Source organism: Carettochelys insculpta, chromosome 32 (genome assembly GCF_033958435.1).
Source record: "Carettochelys insculpta isolate YL-2023 chromosome 32, ASM3395843v1, whole genome shotgun sequence".
Lineage (NCBI taxonomy): Eukaryota > Metazoa > Chordata > Testudines > Carettochelyidae > Carettochelys > Carettochelys insculpta.
This window is the reverse complement of record NC_134168.1, coordinates 3249148-3270366: the sequence shown is the minus strand read 5'-3', so window position 1 is coordinate 3270366 and position 21219 is coordinate 3249148. Positions and strand designations below refer to the sequence as shown.

The following is a 21219-nucleotide window of genomic DNA, read 5'->3' as shown; positions in this document are numbered from 1 at the left end:
AATTGTTGGGGGGGGCACAACTGTACTTATCTTTCTTTCATTGGTAAAGAGAGTGAACCTTAAACTTTCTGTGTGTAAAAATGTGTACAGAGTAAGATACAGTTATCTGGGGGTTTGTTCCCTTCTGAGGACCTGCTTCTGGGTGCTGTCAAATCCCTATAATGGAGTCCTCCCAGAGCTGAGCTGGTTCAACATCTGTGTTGTTCTGCTGGGGGTCTGTTACCCCAACTATGTACCTTTGATGGGGGAGACCAGAGCTTCTGGCTCAGCAGGACAGGGTGAGGGGGCTCCCCAGAGGGCAGACAAGTGGACTTGTTGGTATGAGCAACCCCATCAGATGGTGGTCACTAGGGGACCTCTGTGACTGAAGCTGTACCAGTGCCCCCTTAGCTCACATGCTTCCATCTGTCAGGGCAGGGAACCTTGTTCCTCCAACCCCTAGCCCTGCAAGCTGGAACCCCCCCACCCCCCATCCAATCTACTGTCACTCTTCCTATGGCTCTGATCTTAATCCAGCACTTGTGGTATCCTCCTTCACAGGGACAAGGAGAAGAATGAGCACTGAGCAGCCAGATTTCACGCAGTCCATTAATTTGAAGACAGGCACATTACAGAGAGAATAAATACTAGTAATAGTAAGAGAGGGCGACACACCTCCTAACCCTACCAGGTGCCACCCAGCTGCCACTCAGTCAGACGGCATCCTTCAGACCCTAGCTAGGACCCAGGAGCCCTGAATCCCCCAAGCCCCCCTGTTCAGGTCTCAGGCAGTGCCAGCAGAGGTCACTGCTCAGGCCTTAGCCAGTCTTCTTCCTCCCAGTCTTATGAGGGCTTCTTTAATCTCCTTGTTCCTCAGGGTGTAGATGAGGGGGTTCAGGAGTGGGGTCACCGTGGTGTAGAACACAGCCACCACACCGTCCAAAGTATCCTTGGACCCCGCCCTGAGGTAGATGATGAATGGGGGCACATAGTAGGTCACCACTGCGGTGATATGTGCCCCGCAGGTGGAGAAGGCCCGGCGCCTGCCCTCGGCAGAGCGGATCCTCAGGATGGCCAAGACAATGTAGACGTAGGACGTCAGGATAAGCAGAAAGCAGGTGCTGGCCAGGAAGCCCACATCAAGGGAGATCACCAGGTCATAGAGCACCGTATCCACACAGGCCAGCTTCAGCACAGCTGGAATGTCACAGAAGATGGACTCCACCCGGTTGCTAGAGCCGTAGGGCAGCTGGAAGGTGAGCACAGTCTGCATGGTGGAGTTCAGGGCACCCCCTAGCCAGGTCCCCATGGCCAGGCACAGGCAGGTTCTGCGGTTCATAATGACATTGTAGTGCAGGGGCTTGCAGATGGCCAGGAAGCGGTCGTAGGCCATGACCGTGTAGAGGAAGCACTCGGTGCAGCCCAGGAAGTGGAAGAAGAAGAGCTGGGCCACGCAGCCATTGTAGGAGATGGTCCCACCACCCGGTAGGAAGCAGGCTGCCACCTTGGGCACCAACACTGAGGACACCATCGTGTCTATGAAGGACAAGTGGCAGAGAAACCAGTACATGGGCTTGTGCAGCCGGCGATCCCAGACCACAGCCAGCAGGATGAGGAGGTTTCCGCACAGTGTCAACAGGTAGACAAGAAGGAAGAAGAGGAACAAGGGGACCCGCTGCTCTAGGGAGTACGGGAGCCCCACCAGGATGAAATGGGTCGTCTGGGAGCGGTTCCCGCACTCCATTTGCTCGGTCCCTGTGCCTGAACGCAGGGAGCTAATTATCAACCAAGGGAAAATCAAAGGGTGATCTTTGCAGGGCGATTTGAGCTAAAACTCACATGTATGCAGAAGCCAGAATCACACTCAGGAGTGAGTGACTCTGCTCCCCCCTGCACTGGTCTAAGGGACTGTGCTGCTGTCCCACATCTGGGGATAGGGTCCAGCCTTCTGACTCCCAGCCTGACCTGCTGTCATCCAAGAGTCCCCACACGCCATCCTCCAGTTGGGAAAGTAGCCCAAAGGTGCAGACTCCCAGCCCCCACTGACCCCCATTTACCTCCCAGCTCTATCAATGAACCCAGCAGCCCTGCCCCGTCTGCCTCACTCCACTCCACTTGACTGCACTCCTAGCCCTCATCAGGATCAGGCATCCAGAGCTGGACAGAGATCTGTCCCAGTCGGAAACAAAGCCCATGTTAATATGCGTGAGGGTGCTCAGCCATTGTAGCAGACCCACGGGAAGGACTTTTGGCCATTCACTGGCTCTGAGCTCCTCGACTCACAGCAGCTCTTGTGGAAGTAGGCATTAGTCGGGTGTGAGTCACGGGACTCCGCACTGGGTGGTGCCCCAGAGATCAGACCAGCTGCATGGAAGGGTCTCCTCTGACATGGCAGGTCTAAGAGTCACTGTGTCTACGTGGCTGGGTGCAGCAGCCGGTCATGTGCTAAGCTGGGCTGACTGCCCTGGACAGCATGCAGTGCCGTGAGGTCTCCCCAAGACTTCTCACAGACAGAGATCTAGTCCCATATGGGAAGCCAACCTCTGACCAGACGGACTTCAGCGGGAACCTGCTAGTAGAGCTTAGCCCAGAGCTGGCCGTTTGGGGTCCATGCCCCTGCCTCTGATGCTGCTGGCACAGGCATTGTAGCAGAGCTGGCTAGAGGGGCCGTTCCTCAAGTCCTATGAATAGTCTCCTCTGTTTCATTTCTGCTTCAGCTCTGACATGTCTGTTCTCTGTGCAGCTTCTTATTACCTGGCTCCCTCCCTGCCCTCTCTCCTCAGTTCCCCAGTGCACTTCCCTCCCCTGGGTCATGTACAGCCATGATAGTGTCAGACTGTTGACATTGGCTGTGTTCTTAAGCCCATAAGGAGCCCCTGTCACTGGCTAACTCCAATGGGCCTTATTAGAATTGTTGTTCCAGGCAGATCAAAGTGACCAGCGTTAACATGGGGCTTCATCCCACCTAGCAGCACTGAAATGACAGGGAGAGAGAGAGACAAGTGCATCTGCTCCACAGTCTCAGCTAAGAGCCAGGTGGATTTTCACGCGTGCAGCAGAGGCTCATGCATTTAGCTGTAGATGTCCCGGGGTCTGATCCTGCCCACTGACATCCAGGCTGTGCTGGTGTTACACTAGCTCTTGCAGCGATCTCACAGAAAACTGCTCTGCCCCTGTGGGCGCTGGGCTCGGCTGGGCAGTGCTGTGTGGCAGAGGGAAGGGGGCTGCATGCTCACACATGCAGTCTGCTTGGAGTCAGCATGGAGCCCAGCCTCCCAGCGAGCGTCCCAGCAAGGAGGATGGTGCCGGGGCTCGGTGGGTGGCCCTGTGTTCTCTGAGCATTACTGGCCCGTGGCAGCAGGCAGCGAGCGGTTTTGCAGGGATCCAGAAGGGGGCCCTGTGCCCCGAGAGTGCAGAGCTGGAGGGGACCAATCACCCTGTTTGGAAGTCTCAGGGCCATTTTTGGCCCAAGCCAATCTTTAACCCTTCATTTCCTGGCTCACTTCGTAATGACGTCCTAGTTCTAGAGGCAACTCTAATGTTAAGCCGGCTGTATCCCACGCTGCTGGAGGTCACCAAGGTGCCATTAGAGTTACTGTCCCTGTGGCGTTTGACACTGTGAAAATTCCCGTTGACTCTTGGCTGCAAGGCATGACCCACAAGGGGTATTCGTATCAGACAATGGGTGAGCAGGTTGGCTTTCAAAGCAGGGCTGGGCCAGAGATGATCTTACCCGCCTGTGGACACTCTTGACATTTTGATCTTGTTTCTGTTATGAGTTGAGATGAAAAGTGGAAATCTCAAAATATTTTGTGAACTAAATAGCTGAAAACACATTCAGTTTGGGACAATGAAGAAAAAGCTTTTAAATAATTTCCCATTGTTGTCCTCTCTTTCCACCATTTCCTTCTCTTTGAAACAGTCTGAGTGTACGTTCACTACAGCTTCAAAATGCAGTCATTTCGACTCGCTCCCTCTCACAGAAAACCTGTGTGGTTTGACAGTGTTAAACTGAAGATTTTTGACCCCCTTTAAAACTTAGGGTTGCGTCTATGACAATCTTTCCTAATAGGTATTGATGGTCTTCAGGAATGTGTCCAGCTCTTTCTTAACCTAGCTACACTTTTGCCCTTCACAACATCCTCTGACAAGGAGTTCCACAGGTTGACTGTGCATTGTGAGAAGAAATACTGCCTTTTGTTCATTTTAAACCTCTTGCCTCATTTTATGAAACCCCTTTGTAATTCTTTGCAGTCTTCCTTGGACATAACCTTTTTGAGCAGCTTTGTGTCCTCTGCAAACATTGCCACTTCACGAGAAGGCTATAAGTCAGTTTCAAAAAAGGCTAATATTCTACTGGGGTATTACAGATGTGTCATGTGTTAGACATGGGAGGTCTCTCTCCTACTCTATACACAGGTGGTAAAAATCGCAGCTGGGATATTGTGCCCAGCTTTGAGCTTCAGACTTCAGGAAAGCTGAGGAGAAATTGGAGTGAGTCCGGAGGAGAGCAACAAAATTAATCAAAGGGTTCAAAAACCTAACTGGAGAGGAAAGATTTAAAAATACTGAACAGTGGAATAAAGAGACTGAGGAGAGACCAGATAAGAGTCTTCAGATACATTAAGGACTGTTATAAAGGGCAACTTGTTTTCTGTGTCCGCAGAAGGCTGGGAACATGTCATGGGTTTAATCTGCAGTAAGTGAGATTTGGGTTAGAGATTAGGAAATGTTTTTAAACTATAAGGGTCTTGGCAACTCCATCATTGGAAGCTTTTAAGGGCTTTTTTACACTTACTGGATGGTCAACCCTTCCAAGGTTGATCTTCCAGTTTGATTTAGCATGTCTAAGAAGGACCTAATAAACTGTATTCTCAAGACGCCCTATCAATCCTGGTATTCCTCACAGTTGTGAGGAGCAAGGGAAGTTGATGGAAGAATATCTCCTATTGACCTCCTGCTGTGGGGACATCATAGAAAATCAGTGTAAGATAGGAAGGCTCCAACTACTCAATTCATATAGCTGGAGCTGCGTCTCTTAAATCACACAGTAGTCATATATTATGGGTTTTACTCTCTGGGCACAGAATGACTTTCCAGATGATTTACAAATAAATCGGTTAATTTGTTGATGGATGAAAATGGGTCTATTTAATATTAAACTCCCAGTGTCAGATCGCAATTTACAATCAGCCTGTGGAACTCCTTCACAGAGGATGTTGTGAAGGCCAAGACCATAATAGGGTTCCAAAAAAAATGAGCTACATCCATGGAAGAAAGGTCCATTGATGGCCATTAGCCAGGAACGGTAGAGAGAGTGTCTCTAGTCTGTGTCAGAACCTGGGAATGGGTGACGGGATGGACTGCTTGATGATTCCCTCTTCTGTTCGTTCCCTGTGCAGCACCCAGTACTGGCCTCAGTCAGAAGACAGGACACGGGGCTAGATGGACCTTTGGTCTGGTTCAGTGTGGTCATTCTCGTGTTTTTATGTTCATTTCTTTGGCTGATGGAGCTGAAGGATCTTAATAACAATATGTCAGAATAACTAAGAGATGTCAAACTTCTTTCATGGTCAGAATTCACTGAAATCATCTGTCTTAGCTACAGTCAAAGACTTTAATTAGCATTAATGGTCATCCTCCACATTATTTTTCCTAAGGGAAAATTTCTATTTTGGAAGGGTCTGATGAACAACAGGCTACTATAGAGATGTCCATGTAGAATAGCCCTCATCCAAAAAGACTGCTGTGTACCGTTGTTCTTGATCAGCCGCAGGAAATATCTGACCCCATCTGTGGTCCTCCATGTCCCATTGTTTTCAGCAGGGCTTACGCCACAGGATGTGTGAAGTAACCTAAAAAGTGTTTCATTACCAGTTTCCTTCTTGCTGAAGTGAGGGTGAGAGTGACCATTTTGAAATAGGGCAGCTCCTCTGGGTGAACTCTATGGCTTTACTCCAATTGAGGACTAAAATGAAGGCCAGCTGTTCTGCAAGTTGGAATTTCTTTGAGTTTCTCTAAAGCACATTTTATATCCTGGCAGCTAAATTTCGAGTTATGAAAAATAACAGCAAAAACACCAGTCACAGTATTTTATTTTATTTTTTGGCTCCAAAATCAATTGAGAGGGCAGCAAAAGTTTGTGGGGGAAAGGTGCAGGAGGGAAAGGAACCGTTGTGTGTGTGAGTAGAGAGACTAGGTGTGCAAGACAGAGTGGAGTGTGTGTGTGTGTGTGTGTGTGTGGAGGAATGTGAGGTGCAATAGGGAGGGTAACCTGGTGTTTGTGTGTGGGAGAGTGGGGTACAGAAGGGATGGGGAATTGGTGTGTGTGTTTGCAAAGCTATGTGGAGCGCGGGAGGGAAGGAAGTGGTGTGTGGGTGGACATGGTGTGCAGGTAAGAAGGAAAAATGAAGTATTGGTACCCAGGGAAAAGCAGGGTGCGACAGGGAAGGGGACAAGCTACCTACTCATGGTGGGGAGTGTGGGGTGGAGAAGGGAAGAGGTTACTGGTGTGGGAGGTGGATGAGTCTCTGCAATACTGAGGCCTGGCCTTGCTCCCTGCAGCACAGCGTGCCATAGCAATGCGTCGGGGCATCGGGTCGGGTTCAGTACTGCGGCTGGTGGACAGCTCCATCTCTAGAGGCCCCTCCTCCACTGCCCTGAAGAACAGCGCCCCCTAGCACCACACTGTTGTATTGTGGTCAGCTCTGACTCATAGCGGAGAGCACCACCTGGCCGACTCGCCGCTTTGATTCCTGCAATGCAGCATCGCCCCCTGCCCCCCGCTGCGAATGCCACCTTGGGCTCAGAAACACAGCGTGCTGACCCCTCCTCCCACTCCCAGAAAACAGACCCCCGGCGCCATGCCGGACCATTGTGATCAGCACGGGGTGTGAGGGGAGATGCCCCCCCTCACCTTACTGAGCCAAACACCGTTCCTTGTAGTACCACCCTTTTCCACTCCACGGTTTCCTTTAATTGCTCAGTCAACGCCCTGTCTCCTTCCTTTGACCACGTCTAATGAGGACCATCGGGATTTGCCAGTGGGGGACCTCATTAGTCACCGAAAATAAAACAAATGCCAACAGCTTCATATCAGCACAGATGTGAGTGGTTTGGAGGTGGGAAGAGAAAAACACAAGAGGGAAGAGGTGACAGCACAGAGGAGTGCACTCAGGCTATAAGAAGCAGCAGCAAGAAAGGAGACGCCAGAGCTGAAGGCAGGGGCAGGGGCCCTGAAGGAGGAAACTCTGGGATGGTCTCCAATAGGAGACTTTTCTCCTGAGCTCTTGCCAGATTGAAGTTTGCATCCCTCTGCAGCCAAAGCCCGAAATGTTTGATCAGGGGGATTTGAGGGAGATCTCAGAGAATAGAAGAGAGCAAGTGGGAAATCCTTGAAGTCCAAGTCACAGCATTGCAGCTTGGATGCACGCTAGGTAACTGTATCCAGACAGGCACCCAACGGGCTGGTCTGTCACCCACATCAGTCTCTCTCTGCTGCTCTTCTTCACCATGGGGCCAGGTCCCACACTGGTGGAAAGTCCCACCTCCAATGGCCAGTGAGTCCTTTATACCCTGGAACAGCCACTTCTTACTTAATGGGGGCCCAAATGGGCAGCCCAGGAAGGGACAAACACCTCCTGAGTGGACAGTGCCAGCAATCGCTTCCCATACCAGGAGTTTCTTCCTATCCCAATTCACTTATCAGTTGAGCCTGACCCATCCACTCCTTGGTGCCCCAGGGCTGAAATCCAACCTGCACCATGGGGCCAGCATGGGGACTGGCCACTGAAGTCATTGGGAGGAGGCTTTAGAAGGGTTTCCCCTTGTCATGTTGGGGCTTCAGGAGGTTTGACTCTGGGGAGAGGGCACGAGGGGTGAGGACTCTGAGTTGGAGGGCTGCCCTCCCAGCTCTGGAAGGGGAATGGGGTCTAGAGGGTAAGACGGGGGCTGGGGTCGGGTTTCTGGATTTTCTTCTCTGCTGTGAGGTGAGTGAGATGTAGGAAGACGGGGCTAGGGAGAGAGGCAGGATTCCTGGGTTGTACTTCCAGCTCTGGGAGGTAAGTGGGGTCCAGTGGTTAGAGCAGGGACGGTCGGGTGGCTGGTTAACAGGACTCCTGAATTCAGCTCCCGGTTCTTAGACTGGAGCAGGGTCTAATAGGCAGCAGAGGCCGGGAGTCAGGACTTCTGGTCTTGATTCTTCCCCTGCACGTGGGCGAGTTCTATCCCAAACATCCCAGCAAATGTCATTCATGGTGTCTCTGCTCATTCATCCCTGACCTCTCGGTTTCACCTGCCTACACACAAACAGATAGAATGGAGTGCGGGAACCGGTCCCAACTAACTCATTTTATCCTGGTGGGGCTCCCGTACCCCCCAGCACTGCGGGTGCCCTTGTTCCTCTTCTTCCTCCTCATCTACCTGTTGACGCTCTGCGGGAACCTGCTTGTCCTGCTGGCGGTGGTCCTGGATCGCCATCTCCACAAGCCCATGTACTGGTTCCTCTGCCACTTGTCCTTCATAGACGTGGCGGTCTCCTCCGTGGTGGTGCCCAAGGTGGTGGCCACATTTCTGCCAGGCGGTGGGGACATCTCCTTCCAGGGCTGCGTGGCTCAGCTCTTCTTCTTCCACTTCCTCGGTTGCACCGAGTGTCTCCTCTACACGGTCATGGCCTACGACCGTGTCCTGGCCATCTACAACCCCCTGCGCTACGGCGTCATTATGAACCGCAGAGCCTGCCTGTGCCTGGCCGCGGGGACCTGGCTTGTGGGCTCCATACACTCCACCATACAGACCTTGCTCACCTTACGACTGCACTATGGCCGTGACATCTGGGTAGGCTACATCTTCTGTGACGTCCTAGCTGTGCTGAAGCTGGCCTGCGGGGACACAGCACTCAATGAAATGGTGGCATTTGGGAATATCGGCTTCCTGGCCATCACCTTATTCCTCCTGATCCTGACATCCTATGTCTGCATCATCTCGGCCATCCTGAGGATACGCTCCTTCCAGGGTAGGCACCGGGCCTTCTCCACCTGTGTGGCTCATGTCACCGTCGTATTCATCTACTGTGTGCCCCTGACCTTCACCTACTTCAGGCCAGGCTCCCAGCACCCTCTCGACAGCGTGGTGGCTGTGTTCTACACCACGGTGACCCCGTTTCTGAACCCCCTCATCTACACCCTGAGGAACCAGGAGATGAAAGCTGCCCTGATGAGACTGGTAGGGCATCAGAAAACTGCTGGGACCTGAGCCATGATTCTCCTCCTCTGGCAGGACCTGCAGGGGACAGACAGAGATCAGCTTGGAGACAGATATTAGGACTCCTTTGTTCTGCCTCTTTTCTGGGGGTCAGGGCTGGGGGCCATGAGAAGGAAGAGCTGGAGGAAATCAGGATTTTTTGCTTCTGTTCCTGACTCTGTGAAAGGAGCAGGTTATGCGCTTGGAGCAGGAGGGCTGGGAGTCAGGAATCTCGAGGCTGAGGCCTGGGGCTAAAACCCTGGACTCCTGCTTCCTTTGCCTAATTCTGCAAACATTTGGGCTACCTGTGGAATGGTTAGAGAAGACAGGGCTGGGAGTGAGGAGTCTTGGATTGTATTCAGGGCTGTGAACCTCTAGGTTAGATATGGGGGAGGAGTGGCTGGGAATGGGGATTCCTAGATTCAATCCCAAGACCTGGGAGGAGGTTCTCAGGGTGAGAGTGGGGTGGAAGGAGACAGGAAGGACCAGACACCGAATGGGAGGACAGGGGATCTGAACTCCCAGAATAGGCAACTGAATCAACTGGTAGCAACCAATGTTATTGTGTAAAGTGCATACAGCTGGTGAGGCTTTGTGTGAAAGCCCACCACGTGCTCATCTTCAGAGCCGGGAGGAGGCAGGAATACAGTCTGTGTTTCTGAATTCCTGTCTCTGTGTACACTGAGTAATGTAATAACGATGGGCACCACAAATCCCAGTACACCTCACAGCCTGGGCAGGGTGTGGGGACTGGACATCTTCCCATGCCTGAAACAGAAACAAGACTGCCAATCCCTCGTCCAGCCAGGGAAAGACCACGGGGCCCATTAGAGCTAATGAGGAAAACACTGAAACAGCTCGAAACTGAAAAGTAAAAACCAGTCTTGGAAAAGTTAGAGAGGAGGGAATTTCTCCGTGTCCCTATCCATGACCCACCATCATCTGAGAGACACGGGGGCCCTTTCGGGTGGGCAGGCATGGGGCAGTGGCTGTGTGTACGGGGACACCACCTGCTTTTCTGCCTCTTCACCTCACTATCAGGGAGCGAGGGGAAACACAGATTGCGAATTCCCTCTCTGCCCCCTCCCCTCTCCAGACAGAGGTGAGAGTCAGGCACACAGGCTGTGTCCTTTCCCCTCGCTCCCTGACAGGCAGGGCAATGGGAAGAAGAGCAAGTGGAGTCACATGATGCATGGCTGCTACCACCCCCCCTCCTGAAAGGGCGACTTAGCTGAGACAAGGAAAAACCAAACCAAACCGCAAACCCTGAGCAGAGCAGGGAGCAGACATGGAGAACCGCTGGAAACCGAGGGCTCATGTCCAGAGCTCCTTGTGCCATTTGAAATTCCAGCCTGAATGACTCTGCACCAAAGACACCATCAGTCACGCAGCTGCTGGGGCGTTTCGGAGCAGAGACCCGTCTCCTCGCTCTGTGTCTGCCAGACACACCCTGGCCTCTGTGCAAACCACCAGAGAGACCCTGTCCAGCACATGACATGACATGGATCTGTTCTGAAAGGCCATAGAGTTTATGGCCACATGGGACCATCTCCACAGCCTGTCTGCCCATCTGTACCTCTGGGGCCACCACCACTCAGCGTCCTCCCATTAAACCCAACACACCGAGCTAGACCAAGGCCTTTCCGCCCTCAGCACATACAAGTAAATCTGGGCAGGGAACAGGAAGGAGCAAGGTGTAGCACTGTCTGAGGCCCTGCCCTGTCTGGAAGTGATTTAGTGAGGCCTTTTGTACACTTCTGAGGCCATTGACCTAAGTTACACAACTTCAGCTTTGTGAGTAACACAGCCAAAGTGGCCGTACTTAGGTCCGTGCCGTATCTTTACTGTGGTGAGTCAACAGCTGACACAGTGAGGATACCTCTGGGAATCATTAAGACAGGGACAGAGAATAAGACATCAATGCTACGTTGCCCGTCAATCCTGTCCACAGTGAAGACATGCTCTGAGACATAACCGAACGATCCTGGCAAGTGAGCACACCCCACTCTCCAGAGGAAGGCAAGGAAACCCCATGGTCACTGCCCATCTGAGCCAGGGGATTAGCCCTTCCCAGACCCACAGACGGTAAATGGGGAAGGAGGTATTCACTGGGGGGAGTGTCACTGGTCCAGTGCTCAGCTGGTCTAGTTCAGTGCTCCTGTGGTGGCTTCAGGGGAGCTGTGGCTGATTTACATGGGATGGGAATCTGGCCACTCTGCTGGATTGACAGTAACTGGGTTAGCAATGGACTTCCCCAGCCTTAGTGGGGCAGGTAGCCTTGTCCCTTCCCACAGCCCCCCAGCAGTCTTAGCCCTGGGAATCTTCTCCAAGTGCCTGGTCTGTTCGTTCGGTCCTCTGCTGGTTTTCTACAGATAGGTCATGCTCGACGTCCCAGTGAAGCCCTGTGACCTTGGACGCTGCCAGAGGCATCTGAAAACGCTCTCCGTGTAGCTGAGAGCCAGGCAGTCCTGGGGAGCTAATGACAGCCACGGAGCGAAGAGTACCCATCTGGTGCCTGCTCTCCACTGCTCACAGGGCCTGCAAATGGAGATGGGACCAGTGGCCAGGCATCACCTGGATTTCCATCAGATAATTAGATCCCAGGAGCATCTGGGGCAATGGTCCCACAGGTGCCAGTCTCACTCAAATACTTGGCTGACTCAGGCACTTTTCCACAGCAGACAACGAAGCCGCTGTTCATGATCCCAGCACGGTCAGAGAGGTGAGTGCATGCGAGCAGGGGATTGTGCTCTTCTTTGGGGACAGAGGAACGTACAGACCACCTCAAAACCTGCTCCATCCAGCCCAGCCTTAGGAAAGCCTCCTTTATCAATGTAAGGGAGATACGCACAGTGGTAGCCCTCTGCTCTGACACAGGCTTCCTGTGTTGCTCTGAGCTGTTCCGGACCTTGGCTCGCTACTGTAACAGCAGGGATGCTAATTCACTCCCTTGGAGAGACGTTGTGAAGATAAGGACATTAAAAATTGTTAAAGCAATCCACTGTTCTCCCTGTGTGCAAGCACAACCGAGATGGAGCCTGTCACATGAGCAGGTCACCTGTCCAATTCCTTTTTCGGCAATCTGCCATTGCCTCCCTGCTGGGCTACACCTTCACAGTCAAATTCCTCTGATGGTGAGTGGAATCAAATAAGGCCCTTTCTCAAGACCAGCTTCAACTGACTAGGAACCCTTTCGCTCACACGAGGTTGTCAAACCTTCTATTGAGATCTCTCAGAAACTAAAATTTCAAACCCGCGTACAAAGCCACTACTTCGAACTTCAGCTGTAAAACCGATGTGCGCACAGGAGCAATAACAACAAGACCAGCAAGGCAGAAGCTCTCCACAGACGCCTCACTCGGCCCACTTTGCACAAGCTTTGGTGCAAACACAGAACAGTGGCTACGGCAGTCTTTTGCAAGTTCCTCTCAGAATCCAGTGGTGCCACAGGAACTGAGAGCCACAGTTCTGGGGAAGGGGTCTAGCTAGGTGCCAGAGGGGATGAACAATGCCTGGGCTTTGGCTGGTGGGACAAATCTCAAAGGAGCCATAGAGGGTAGTGGGGAGAAACCAGAGACAACTTTGGCCCTTCTGCTCTGGTTGGTGATGGAGTTGGGAAACCAAACATTGGTGACAGAATTCATCCTGGAGGGACTTCCGAACACCAGAGAGCTGCCTTCCCTCTTCTTCCTCATCTTCCTCCTCATCTACCTGCTCACCCTGCTGGGTAACGCCCTCACGCTGCTGACTGTGCTCTGCAATCCCCACCTCCACAACCTGCCCATGTACTGCTTCCTGGGCCACCTCTCCGTCCTCGACGCCTGCCTCTCCTCCGTCACTGTGCCCAAGATCATGGCTGGCTTGCTGGGGCCTGAGGGCAGGGCCATCTCCTTCCACGACTGTGTGGTGCAGCTCTACACCTTCCATTTACTGGGGAGCACCGAGTGCTTCCTCTACACGGTGATGGCTTACGACCGCTTCCTGGCCATCTGCCACCCCCTGCGCTACAGCACAATGATGAGCAGAAGGATCTGCCTGGGGCTGGCAGCCGGCACCTGGCTCACCGGTTCAGTCCATGCCGCGATCCACACCACCCTGACCTTCCGCCTGCCCTACTGCGGCCCCAACCAGGTCGAGTACTTCCTCTGTGACATCCCCCCTGTGCTGAAGCTGGCCTGTGCCGACACGGCTGCCAACCAAGTCATCATCCTGGCCAATATCGGGGCAGTGGCGGCCGTCTGCTTCCTGCTGATCTGCATTTCCTACGCCTACATAGTTGTTGCCATCCTGAAGATCCGCACATCTGAGGGGAAGCAACAGGCCTTCTCCACCTGCAGCGCCCACCTCATCCTGTTGCTGTTTTACTCTGCACCCTCAATTTTCATATACCTGCACCCTTTTTCTAGCCAATCGTCAGATGGGGCTGTGGCCGTGTTCTACACGGCAGTCACCCCTCTGCTGAACCCCTTCATATACACCCTGAGGAACAAGGAGATGAAAAAGGCTGTGAGGAAACTGGCTTGTGGATAAGGATTTTCTCAGCATGCATGAGATTGTGGCAAATCCTGGGACTTGCAAAGAGACCTCAGGGCAGAAGAGGTCCATCTCTCAAGGGCACAGGGTTTTCCTAGACTCTTAAGACCCCCAGACAAAATTTGTAATCTATCTAGCCACTGTATTTCAGAGGCCCCTGGGTAGTTGTCTTCAGAGCTGGAAGTAACTAAGTAGAAATACTTTGTTACACTACTCAAGTACGTTTTCCCCAGCATTTGTACTTTACTCAAGTAATTTATTTTCGTTCCTCTTGGACTTCCACTTAAGTAGTTTTTCAGAAAATTCCATACTTTTTACTCATCTACCATTTTCAAAAGCACTTAGTTACTCACTCCTCGCAGGGACTGGGCCAAATAGATGTCACGGATGGTGCTTGGTCCTGCCCAGGTGGCAGTCGACTGGACTAGATGTATATCACCCAACTGACAGCTGGGCAAGTCAGTATTCCAATTTGCTAAAGCACAGCTGCATGGGAAAGTATCCAATCAGGCAGTGACCATTATTTTTTGGAAAGTAACCAACAAGTACAATGCCCCTGCCAAAGAAGAACCATTTTAATAGCTGCATTAGCACCTTTCCATTCAAAAACACGATCTACGCTGGCACAACTAACCCTGAGCCACGCATTGAGTGGGGTGCATGTAAATAGTCTCATGTGACTTTACCTGCAGCCAGCCAGCTGTGCAGGAGGGGAAACCCAGCATCTCAGCCCAGGGCAGGAAGCACAGTGGTACTTATTCTCTCTCAGGTAGTTCCCCTGCTCTGGTGGGAGCTGCGTCAAGGTGGGTCCCCAGGACAGGGGCTCCCCATTCTCCCTGGGAGAGAGGGCCCCTGCAGAAGCACCATGGCAAGGGGGTGGGGCCAGCTGTGCTGGAAGAGGGTTGGGGTGGGCGGTTAGGTTTGGTGGGGATTGAAGACGTGTGTGTGTGCGCGTGTGCGTGTGCGTGTGCGTGTGCGTGTGCGTGTGCGCGCCTGCACACTGTCTGGCTGGAATTTGGAGTGACCCTGGTATCTGGGTATGTGTTAGTGTGGAGTAGGTCTGGGTCCACCTAGGGGAGGTGGGCTGGGCTACATCCTGGGGAACAGGGTATGACAGTGGGGTTGTTGCAGTGGGAACCTTTAAATTGTGCCCCTCCCCTGACAGCAGCTGGTCCCGTCTTCCTACTTCCCTGGCTGGCTTAGAAGTTTTGCTCACTGTTTTGAGGTGGGAGTGGGGGGGGGGCCCTGCTGCAGCTTCCCCAATGGAAGGCAGGGGGGTGAGTGTAGAGGAGAGACCAGCTACTGAAATCAGCTCTCCTGGGAGACCCCAGGGTAGTGAGTCACAGTAGGTGATGCCTGGCTGGATGGTAGAAACACATCTACCTTTCATCCAGTTCTTAAAGACCAAGCCGCGATCTCCGGTTTTGTTTGTGTTCTCAGTGAAAGCTGTACTTACTGGTGTGCTGACATTTCTCAGGCCAGGGGGATGCATAAGTAAAGAAAATGTCCCTCATTCCTCTGCTCCTAGGCAAAGGGGAGGCAGGAGCCAAAGTCTTGCAGGGGCAGGGTTCTTTGGGGAGCTGGGGGGGCTGCCTCCCTTTACCCCACTTCCTAATGCTGCCCTCGCCAGCTGTGTCTCAGGAGCATGGAGACCAACTATTTCAGGGTCTAGCACAGGGCTGGGATTGACAGAGCCAAGGAAATTAACTCCCCTGGTTCTCTGTGATGGCAGAATTAAGGGTTTCCAGCGCATCCTCACGCTCCTCCGGGATGCGGCAAGTGGCTACGCTGAATTCTGCATTGATAGCACGTTGGGTCCGTTCACTTTATTTTTCTGCCTGCCTTGGAGAGTTGTGAGGCTAAATCCTTGTCAGATTTGTGAGTCGCTCGGACACTCAGCCAGTGGGGTCATGTAAAAGGCAATAAATGCAAGAAGTGCACCAGCACCACTGGTTGAGGCTTCCCCTCACTCCCGCCTTCCTTTTCGGAAAATACAGTCATTGAAAGCAGGCCTGTCCGTCTCTCATTCGTTTTCCAAAACGAGGAAAACGCTTCCCTTAAAGACTCAAGCAAGGCCACGTACACCTGCTAGTGAGAACGTTGGTAACACCCAGAACTGAGCCAGGCAACGGTGGGTTCAATATCTGCTCCAGCTAAGAAGAATCGTGAGATTTCAAACACCTTAATTAGTGACCCCCGTGCCACCCCAGCACTGCGCGCTCAGGAGACAGCACCCCCTGCTGAACCCCCCCAAAACCACTCGCTGCAGCACAGCGCCCCCTGCTGAACACCCCCAAACCACTTGCTGCAGCACAGCGCCCCCTGCTGAACACCCCCCAAACCACTTGCTGCAGCACAGCGCCCCCTGCTGGGGCCCCCCCAAAACCACTCGCCGCAACGCAGCGCCCCCTGCTGGACCCCCCACACCAAACCACTCGCTGGAGCACAGTGCCCCCTACTGAACCCCCCCAAAACCCTGCCCCCCCCAAACCACTTGCTGCAGCAGAGCGCTCCCTGCTGGACCCCCCAAACCACTCGCTGAAGCACAGCGCCCCCTGCTGGACCCCCCCAAACCACTTGCTGCAGCACAGCGCCCCCTGCTGGCCCCCCCAAAAAACCACTCGCCGCAGCGCAGCGCCCCCTGCTGGACCCGCCACACCAAACCACTTGCTGCAGCACAGAGCCCCCTACTGAACCTCCCCAAAACCCTGCCCCCCCAAACCACTGGCTGCAGCAGAGCGCCCCCTGCTGGGCCCACCCCCCAAAACCACTCGCTGCAGCGGAGCGCCCCCTGCTGCTGGGGGCCAGCACTGTTGCAGAGAGTGCAGGGCCATCTGCTCCGTCCCTGTACCAACCTCCCACAATGCGACACGATGCGCTGCCCCCACCCCCCCACGCCCGGATGCTTGCTGGGAGGCTGGGCTCAGTGCTGACTCCCACCAGACAGCATGCACCAGTTCAGCGGCGTCCGGTAGGAATGCACAGATTGCCAAGCTCTTGGTTGTCATCTTTCCATGTTTGCCACATCCCGCCCCCCCCCAGCCCCTGCTCTAAATAAATCACTTCCCCCCAGGGCCAGACACCCTCAGCCCCCCCCCCACTCTACTTCAATGCCGGCAACTCGCCAGAGCCGCCACCCCGCCGCCACTCGCTTCTCCCACCAAGTGGTGGGGCGCAGGCATTTAGCATTTAGCGACTCCAAGAGCCGTGTGTGGCTCGAGAGTCCTATTCGCCACATGTGGCAAGTGGCAAACGCATTGGACACCGCTGCGCTAGTGTGTACCCCACTTCACGCTGCATATAGCACTGCCCCGCCGAGCCCAGGCCTCAGAGGGGGAAGGCAGTTGTCTGAGATTGCTGCATTCAGCGATGCAAACAATGCTGCTTTAGTGCAATGGCCGTAGGGAGCCCCAGATGCAACCTGTGTGAGTAATACCGCCTGGTGCTGCCACAGGCTCCTCTCCAAGGAAATCCAGGAGCTAGCGCAACACCAGCATAGCCTGGATGTCGGTGGGCAGGATCAGACCCCCAGGGCATCTACAGCTAAATGAATGAGCCTCTGCTGCATGTGTGAAAATCCACCTGGCTGTGAGCTGTGACTGTTGAGCCGATGCACTTGTCTCTCTCTCTCTCTCTCTCTCTCTCTCTCATCTCAGTGCCGCTAGGTGGGATGAAGCCCCACATTACAGCGGTCACTTCGCTCTGCTCAGGACAGCAATTCTAATGAGCCCCCTTGGAGTTAGCTGGTGACAGAGGCTCCTTATGGGCTTAAGAACACAGCCAGTGTCAACAGTCTGACACTGTCGTGGCTGTACATGACCCAGGGGAGGGAAGTGCGCTGGGGAACTGAGGAGAGAGGGCAGGGAGGGAGCCAGGTAATAAGAAGCTGCACAGAGAACGGACGTGTCAGAGCTGAAGCAGAAATGAAACAGAGGAGACTATTCATAGGACTCGAGCAACAGCCTGCCTGGCTCAGCCCTGCCGCCCCTCCAGCCAGATCTCCCACAATGCCTGTGCCAGCTGCATCAGAGGCAGGGGCACGGACCCCGAAGGGCCAGCTCTGGGCTAAGCTCCACTAGCAGGTCCCCCCTGAATTCTGTCCAGGATGAGGTTGGCTCACAACGCAGGAGAGGCCTCTGTCTATGTGACGTCTTGGGGAGATCTCACAGCACAGCAGTGAGCAGGTGAGAACAGCCCCACGGGCTGTCCAGGCCAGGGCAGCCCAGCCTAGAGCACAACCAGCCACCACACCCAGCCATGTAGAGACAGCAACTGTCAGGGCTCTCATGTTCATGGACACCCTTGTGCACAGCTTAAGGGCAGGGCTGCTGGCCTCATCACCAGCTCTGGGAGGCAAACAGGGGTCAGCAGGTGCTGGGAGAGAGGATGGAGGGAGGTTGTTCTCAGTGATGGGTAGCAGAACAAGGAGCAATTATCTCAATTTACAGAGGGGGGAGGTGTCGGCTGGGTACTAGGAAAAACTGTTTCACCAGGAGGATGGTGAAGCACTGGAATGTGTTCCCGAGACAGGTGATGAAATCTCCACCTAGCGGTTAGTAGGTCCTGGCTGGGATGATTTAGTTGGGGCTGACCCTGCTTTGGGCAGGGGGCTGGACTAGATGACCTCCTGAGGTCCCTTCCACCCCTACGACTGTATGATTCTCCCTTGGTTAAACCATTAACACCTGGCATTTGTACACAGACCCAGACCAAGTGAATGGAGTGCGGGAACCAATCCCAGCTCACCCATTTCGTCCTGGTGGGGCTTCCACACCCCCCAGAGCTGCGGGTGCCCTTGTTCCTCTTCTTCTCCCTCGTCTACCTGTTGACACTCTGCGGGAACCTGCTCAACCTGCTGGCGGTGGTCCGGGATCGCCGGCTGCACAAGCCCATGTACTGGTTCCTCTGCCACTTGTCCTTCCTGGACATGGTGGTTTCTTCCGTGCTGGTGCCCAAGGTGGCTGCTGGCTTCCTGCCGGGAGGTGGGGCCATCTCCTTTGAGGGCTGCGTGGCTCAGATCTTCCTCTTCCCCTTCCTGGGCTCCACCGAGTGCTTCCTGTACACGGTCATGGCCTACGACCGCTTCCTGGCCATCTGCAAGCCCCTGCGCTACGGCATCATCATGAACCACAGAACCTGCCTGTGCCTGGCCGCGGGGACCTGGCTAGGGCGTGCCCTGAACTCCACCATGCAGACTGTGCTCACCTTCCGGCTGCCCTACGGCCCTGGCAACCGGGTGGAGTCCATCTTCTGTGACATTCCAGCTGTGCTGAAGCTGGCCTGTGCAAACACAGCCCTCAATGAGCTGGTGATAGCCCTCGACGTGGGCTTCCTCGCCTTGACCTGCTTCCTGCTGATCCTGACGTCCTACGTCTACATCGTCTCTGCCATCCTGAGGATCCGCTCCGCCGAGGGCAGGCGCCGGGCCTTCTCCACCTGCGGGGCACATACCACTGTGGTGGTCACCTACTACGTGCCCCTGTTCATCATCTACCTCAGGGCGGGGTCCAAGGATACTTTGGACGGCGTGGTGGCTGTGTTCTACACCACGGTGACCCCGCTCCTGAACCCCCTCATCTACACCCTGAGGAACAAGGAGATTAAAGAAGCCCTCGTAAGACTGGGGAGGAGGCTGGCTGAGGCCTGAGTAGTGACCTCTCCTGCCCACAGCAGCAGCTGTCTGAAACCTGACCAGGAGAGAGGGACTTGGGGGATTCAGGACTCCTGGGTCCTAGCTAGGGTCTGAAGGACGCTGTCTGCCTGGGTGGAAGCTGGCTGGCAGCTGGTAGGCTTAGGAGGTGCGTCAACCTTTCTTATCGTTACTTGTGTTTGTTCTCTCTGTAACGTGCCTGTCTTCAAATTGATGGACTGTGTGAAATCTGGCTGCTCACAGCTCATTCTTCTCCTTGTCCCTGTGAAAGAGGATACCACAAGTGCTGGATTAAGTTCAGACCTTTGGGAAGAGTGACAGTAGACTCGGGGGGGGCGTGGTGTGATGGGGTTCAGGGGTCCCCCTGCACTGCACCCCGTCCGCTGGCAGGAGTGACTCTCACTCAGCAGGTACAACAGAAGGTTTATTAGGTAACAGATGCCCAGTTTCTCACAGTAGTGACAGCATAGCAGCCAGAGACAGTCCTTCCAACCTGTCCTGGGGAGAAGACCCCGAGGGGTGCCCCTCTGGGGTGTAGCTTTCCCCCTCCTCAGGCTGGCTGCCTTCCAGCTCCTCTTTCCCCAGCTTCCTAACTGCCGCCCCCCGATTCACAAACCAGCTCGGCTCCTCCCTCCTCTTTGTTCAGGCAGAGGTGTTACCTGCCAGTTGTAGCCCCAGGGTCATCCTTAGCCACTGGGAGCTGCTGCTTGCCTCGGACATCCAGCCTGACTCACACATGCACTCCCCCCACTCCATCACATCTCTCCCCCCTTCCAGACCGAACTGAGCGGGGTCACTTAGCCAGTGACCTGGGGAAGTTCGGGGCCCTCCCTGCATGACAGGGCATCGGCTATGGTGTTGTTGTTCCCCTTGACGTGGACCACCTCCATGTCGTAGTCCTGCAGGAGCAGACTCCACCGCAGGAGCTTGGCGTTGGCCCCTTTCATGTGATGCAGCCAGGTCAGGGGTGAGTGATTGGTGCACACGGTGAAACGCCGTCCAAACAGGTACGGCTGCAGCTTCCCCAGCGCCCACACCATGGCCAGACATTCCTTCTCTATGGCTGCGTAGTTCTGCTCCCGGGGCAGCAGCTTCTTACTCAGGTACACGATGGGGTGTTTCTCCCCTTTGTCATTCACCTGCATTAGCACCGCCCCCAGCCCCACGTCCGAGGCATCGGTGAACACCAGGAAGGGCTTGTTGAAGTCTGGATTTGCCAGCACTGGGGCCCTGACCAGAGCCTCCTTCACCGCGCAGAGGGCCTCTTGGCACTGCTCTGTCCAGACCACCTTGTCAGGCCTTCCCTTTTTACACAGCTCCGTGAGGGGGGCTGTGATGGAGCTAAAGTGGGGCACAAACCTCCGGTAGTACCCCGCCATCCCAATGAAGGCCTGGACCTGTTTCTTAGTCTGGGGTGTTGGCCAATCTCTGACAGCCTCCACTTTAGCTGGCTCTGGCTTTAAGCAGCCGCTGCCCACCTTGTGGCCCAGGTAGGTCACCTCAGCCATTCCCACCTTGCATTTCCCTGCCTTGATAGTCAGACCGGCCTTCTGGAGTCGGTCCAGCACCTGCCTGAGTTGGGACACATGGTCCTCCCACGTCTGGCTGAAGATGCAAATGTCGTCCATGTAAGCCAGGGCAAAGCTCTCCATCCCTTTCAGTAGCTGGTCCACCAGACGCTGGAAGGTAGCGGGTGCCCCCTTGAGGCCAAAGGGCAGGACCAGGAACTCGTAGAGCCCCACAGGAGTGATGAAAGCCGACCTGAGCCGGGCATCTTGGTCTAATGGCACTTGCCAGTACCCCTTGGTGAGGTCTAT

At 54.3% G+C, this 21219-nt stretch overlaps 4 protein-coding genes across 4 annotated transcripts; 3 read left to right on the top strand and 1 right to left on the bottom strand.

The window, feature by feature from the left end:
• Nucleotides 1-790: 790 nt before the first annotated feature.
• Nucleotides 791-1726, bottom strand: LOC142004542 (olfactory receptor 10G6-like). Its single transcript, XM_074982186.1, has one exon. The coding sequence runs from the start codon at nt 1721-1723 to the stop codon at nt 791-793; it is 933 nt and encodes a 310-aa protein (XP_074838287.1). The 5' UTR covers nt 1724-1726.
• A 6569-nt stretch (nt 1727-8295) lies between these two features.
• LOC142004541 (olfactory receptor 10G6-like) lies at nt 8296-9231 on the top strand. Its single transcript, XM_074982185.1, has one exon. It carries the CDS (start codon nt 8296-8298, stop codon nt 9229-9231), a length of 936 nt encoding a protein of 311 aa, XP_074838286.1.
• A 3594-nt stretch (nt 9232-12825) lies between these two features.
• LOC142004653 (olfactory receptor 10S1-like) lies at nt 12826-13749 on the top strand. The gene has a single exon (XM_074982280.1). It carries the CDS (start codon nt 12826-12828, stop codon nt 13747-13749), a length of 924 nt encoding a protein of 307 aa, XP_074838381.1.
• Nucleotides 13750-18466: 4717 nt separating this feature from the next.
• Nucleotides 18467-19399, top strand: LOC142004540 (olfactory receptor 10G6-like). Its single transcript, XM_074982184.1, has one exon. It carries the CDS (start codon nt 18470-18472, stop codon nt 19397-19399), a length of 930 nt encoding a protein of 309 aa, XP_074838285.1. The 5' UTR covers nt 18467-18469.
• Nucleotides 19400-21219: the final 1820 nt, after the last annotated feature.

Coding starts and splice junctions, on each gene's coding strand:
- LOC142004541 (XM_074982185.1), top strand. CDS start 8,296: ATGGAGTGCGGGAACCGGTCCCAACTAACTCATTTTATCCTGGTGGGG.
- LOC142004542 (XM_074982186.1), bottom strand. CDS start 1,723: ATGGAGTGCGGGAACCGCTCCCAGACGACCCATTTCATCCTGGTGGGG.
- LOC142004653 (XM_074982280.1), top strand. CDS start 12,826: ATGGAGTTGGGAAACCAAACATTGGTGACAGAATTCATCCTGGAGGGA.
- LOC142004540 (XM_074982184.1), top strand. CDS start 18,470: ATGGAGTGCGGGAACCAATCCCAGCTCACCCATTTCGTCCTGGTGGGG.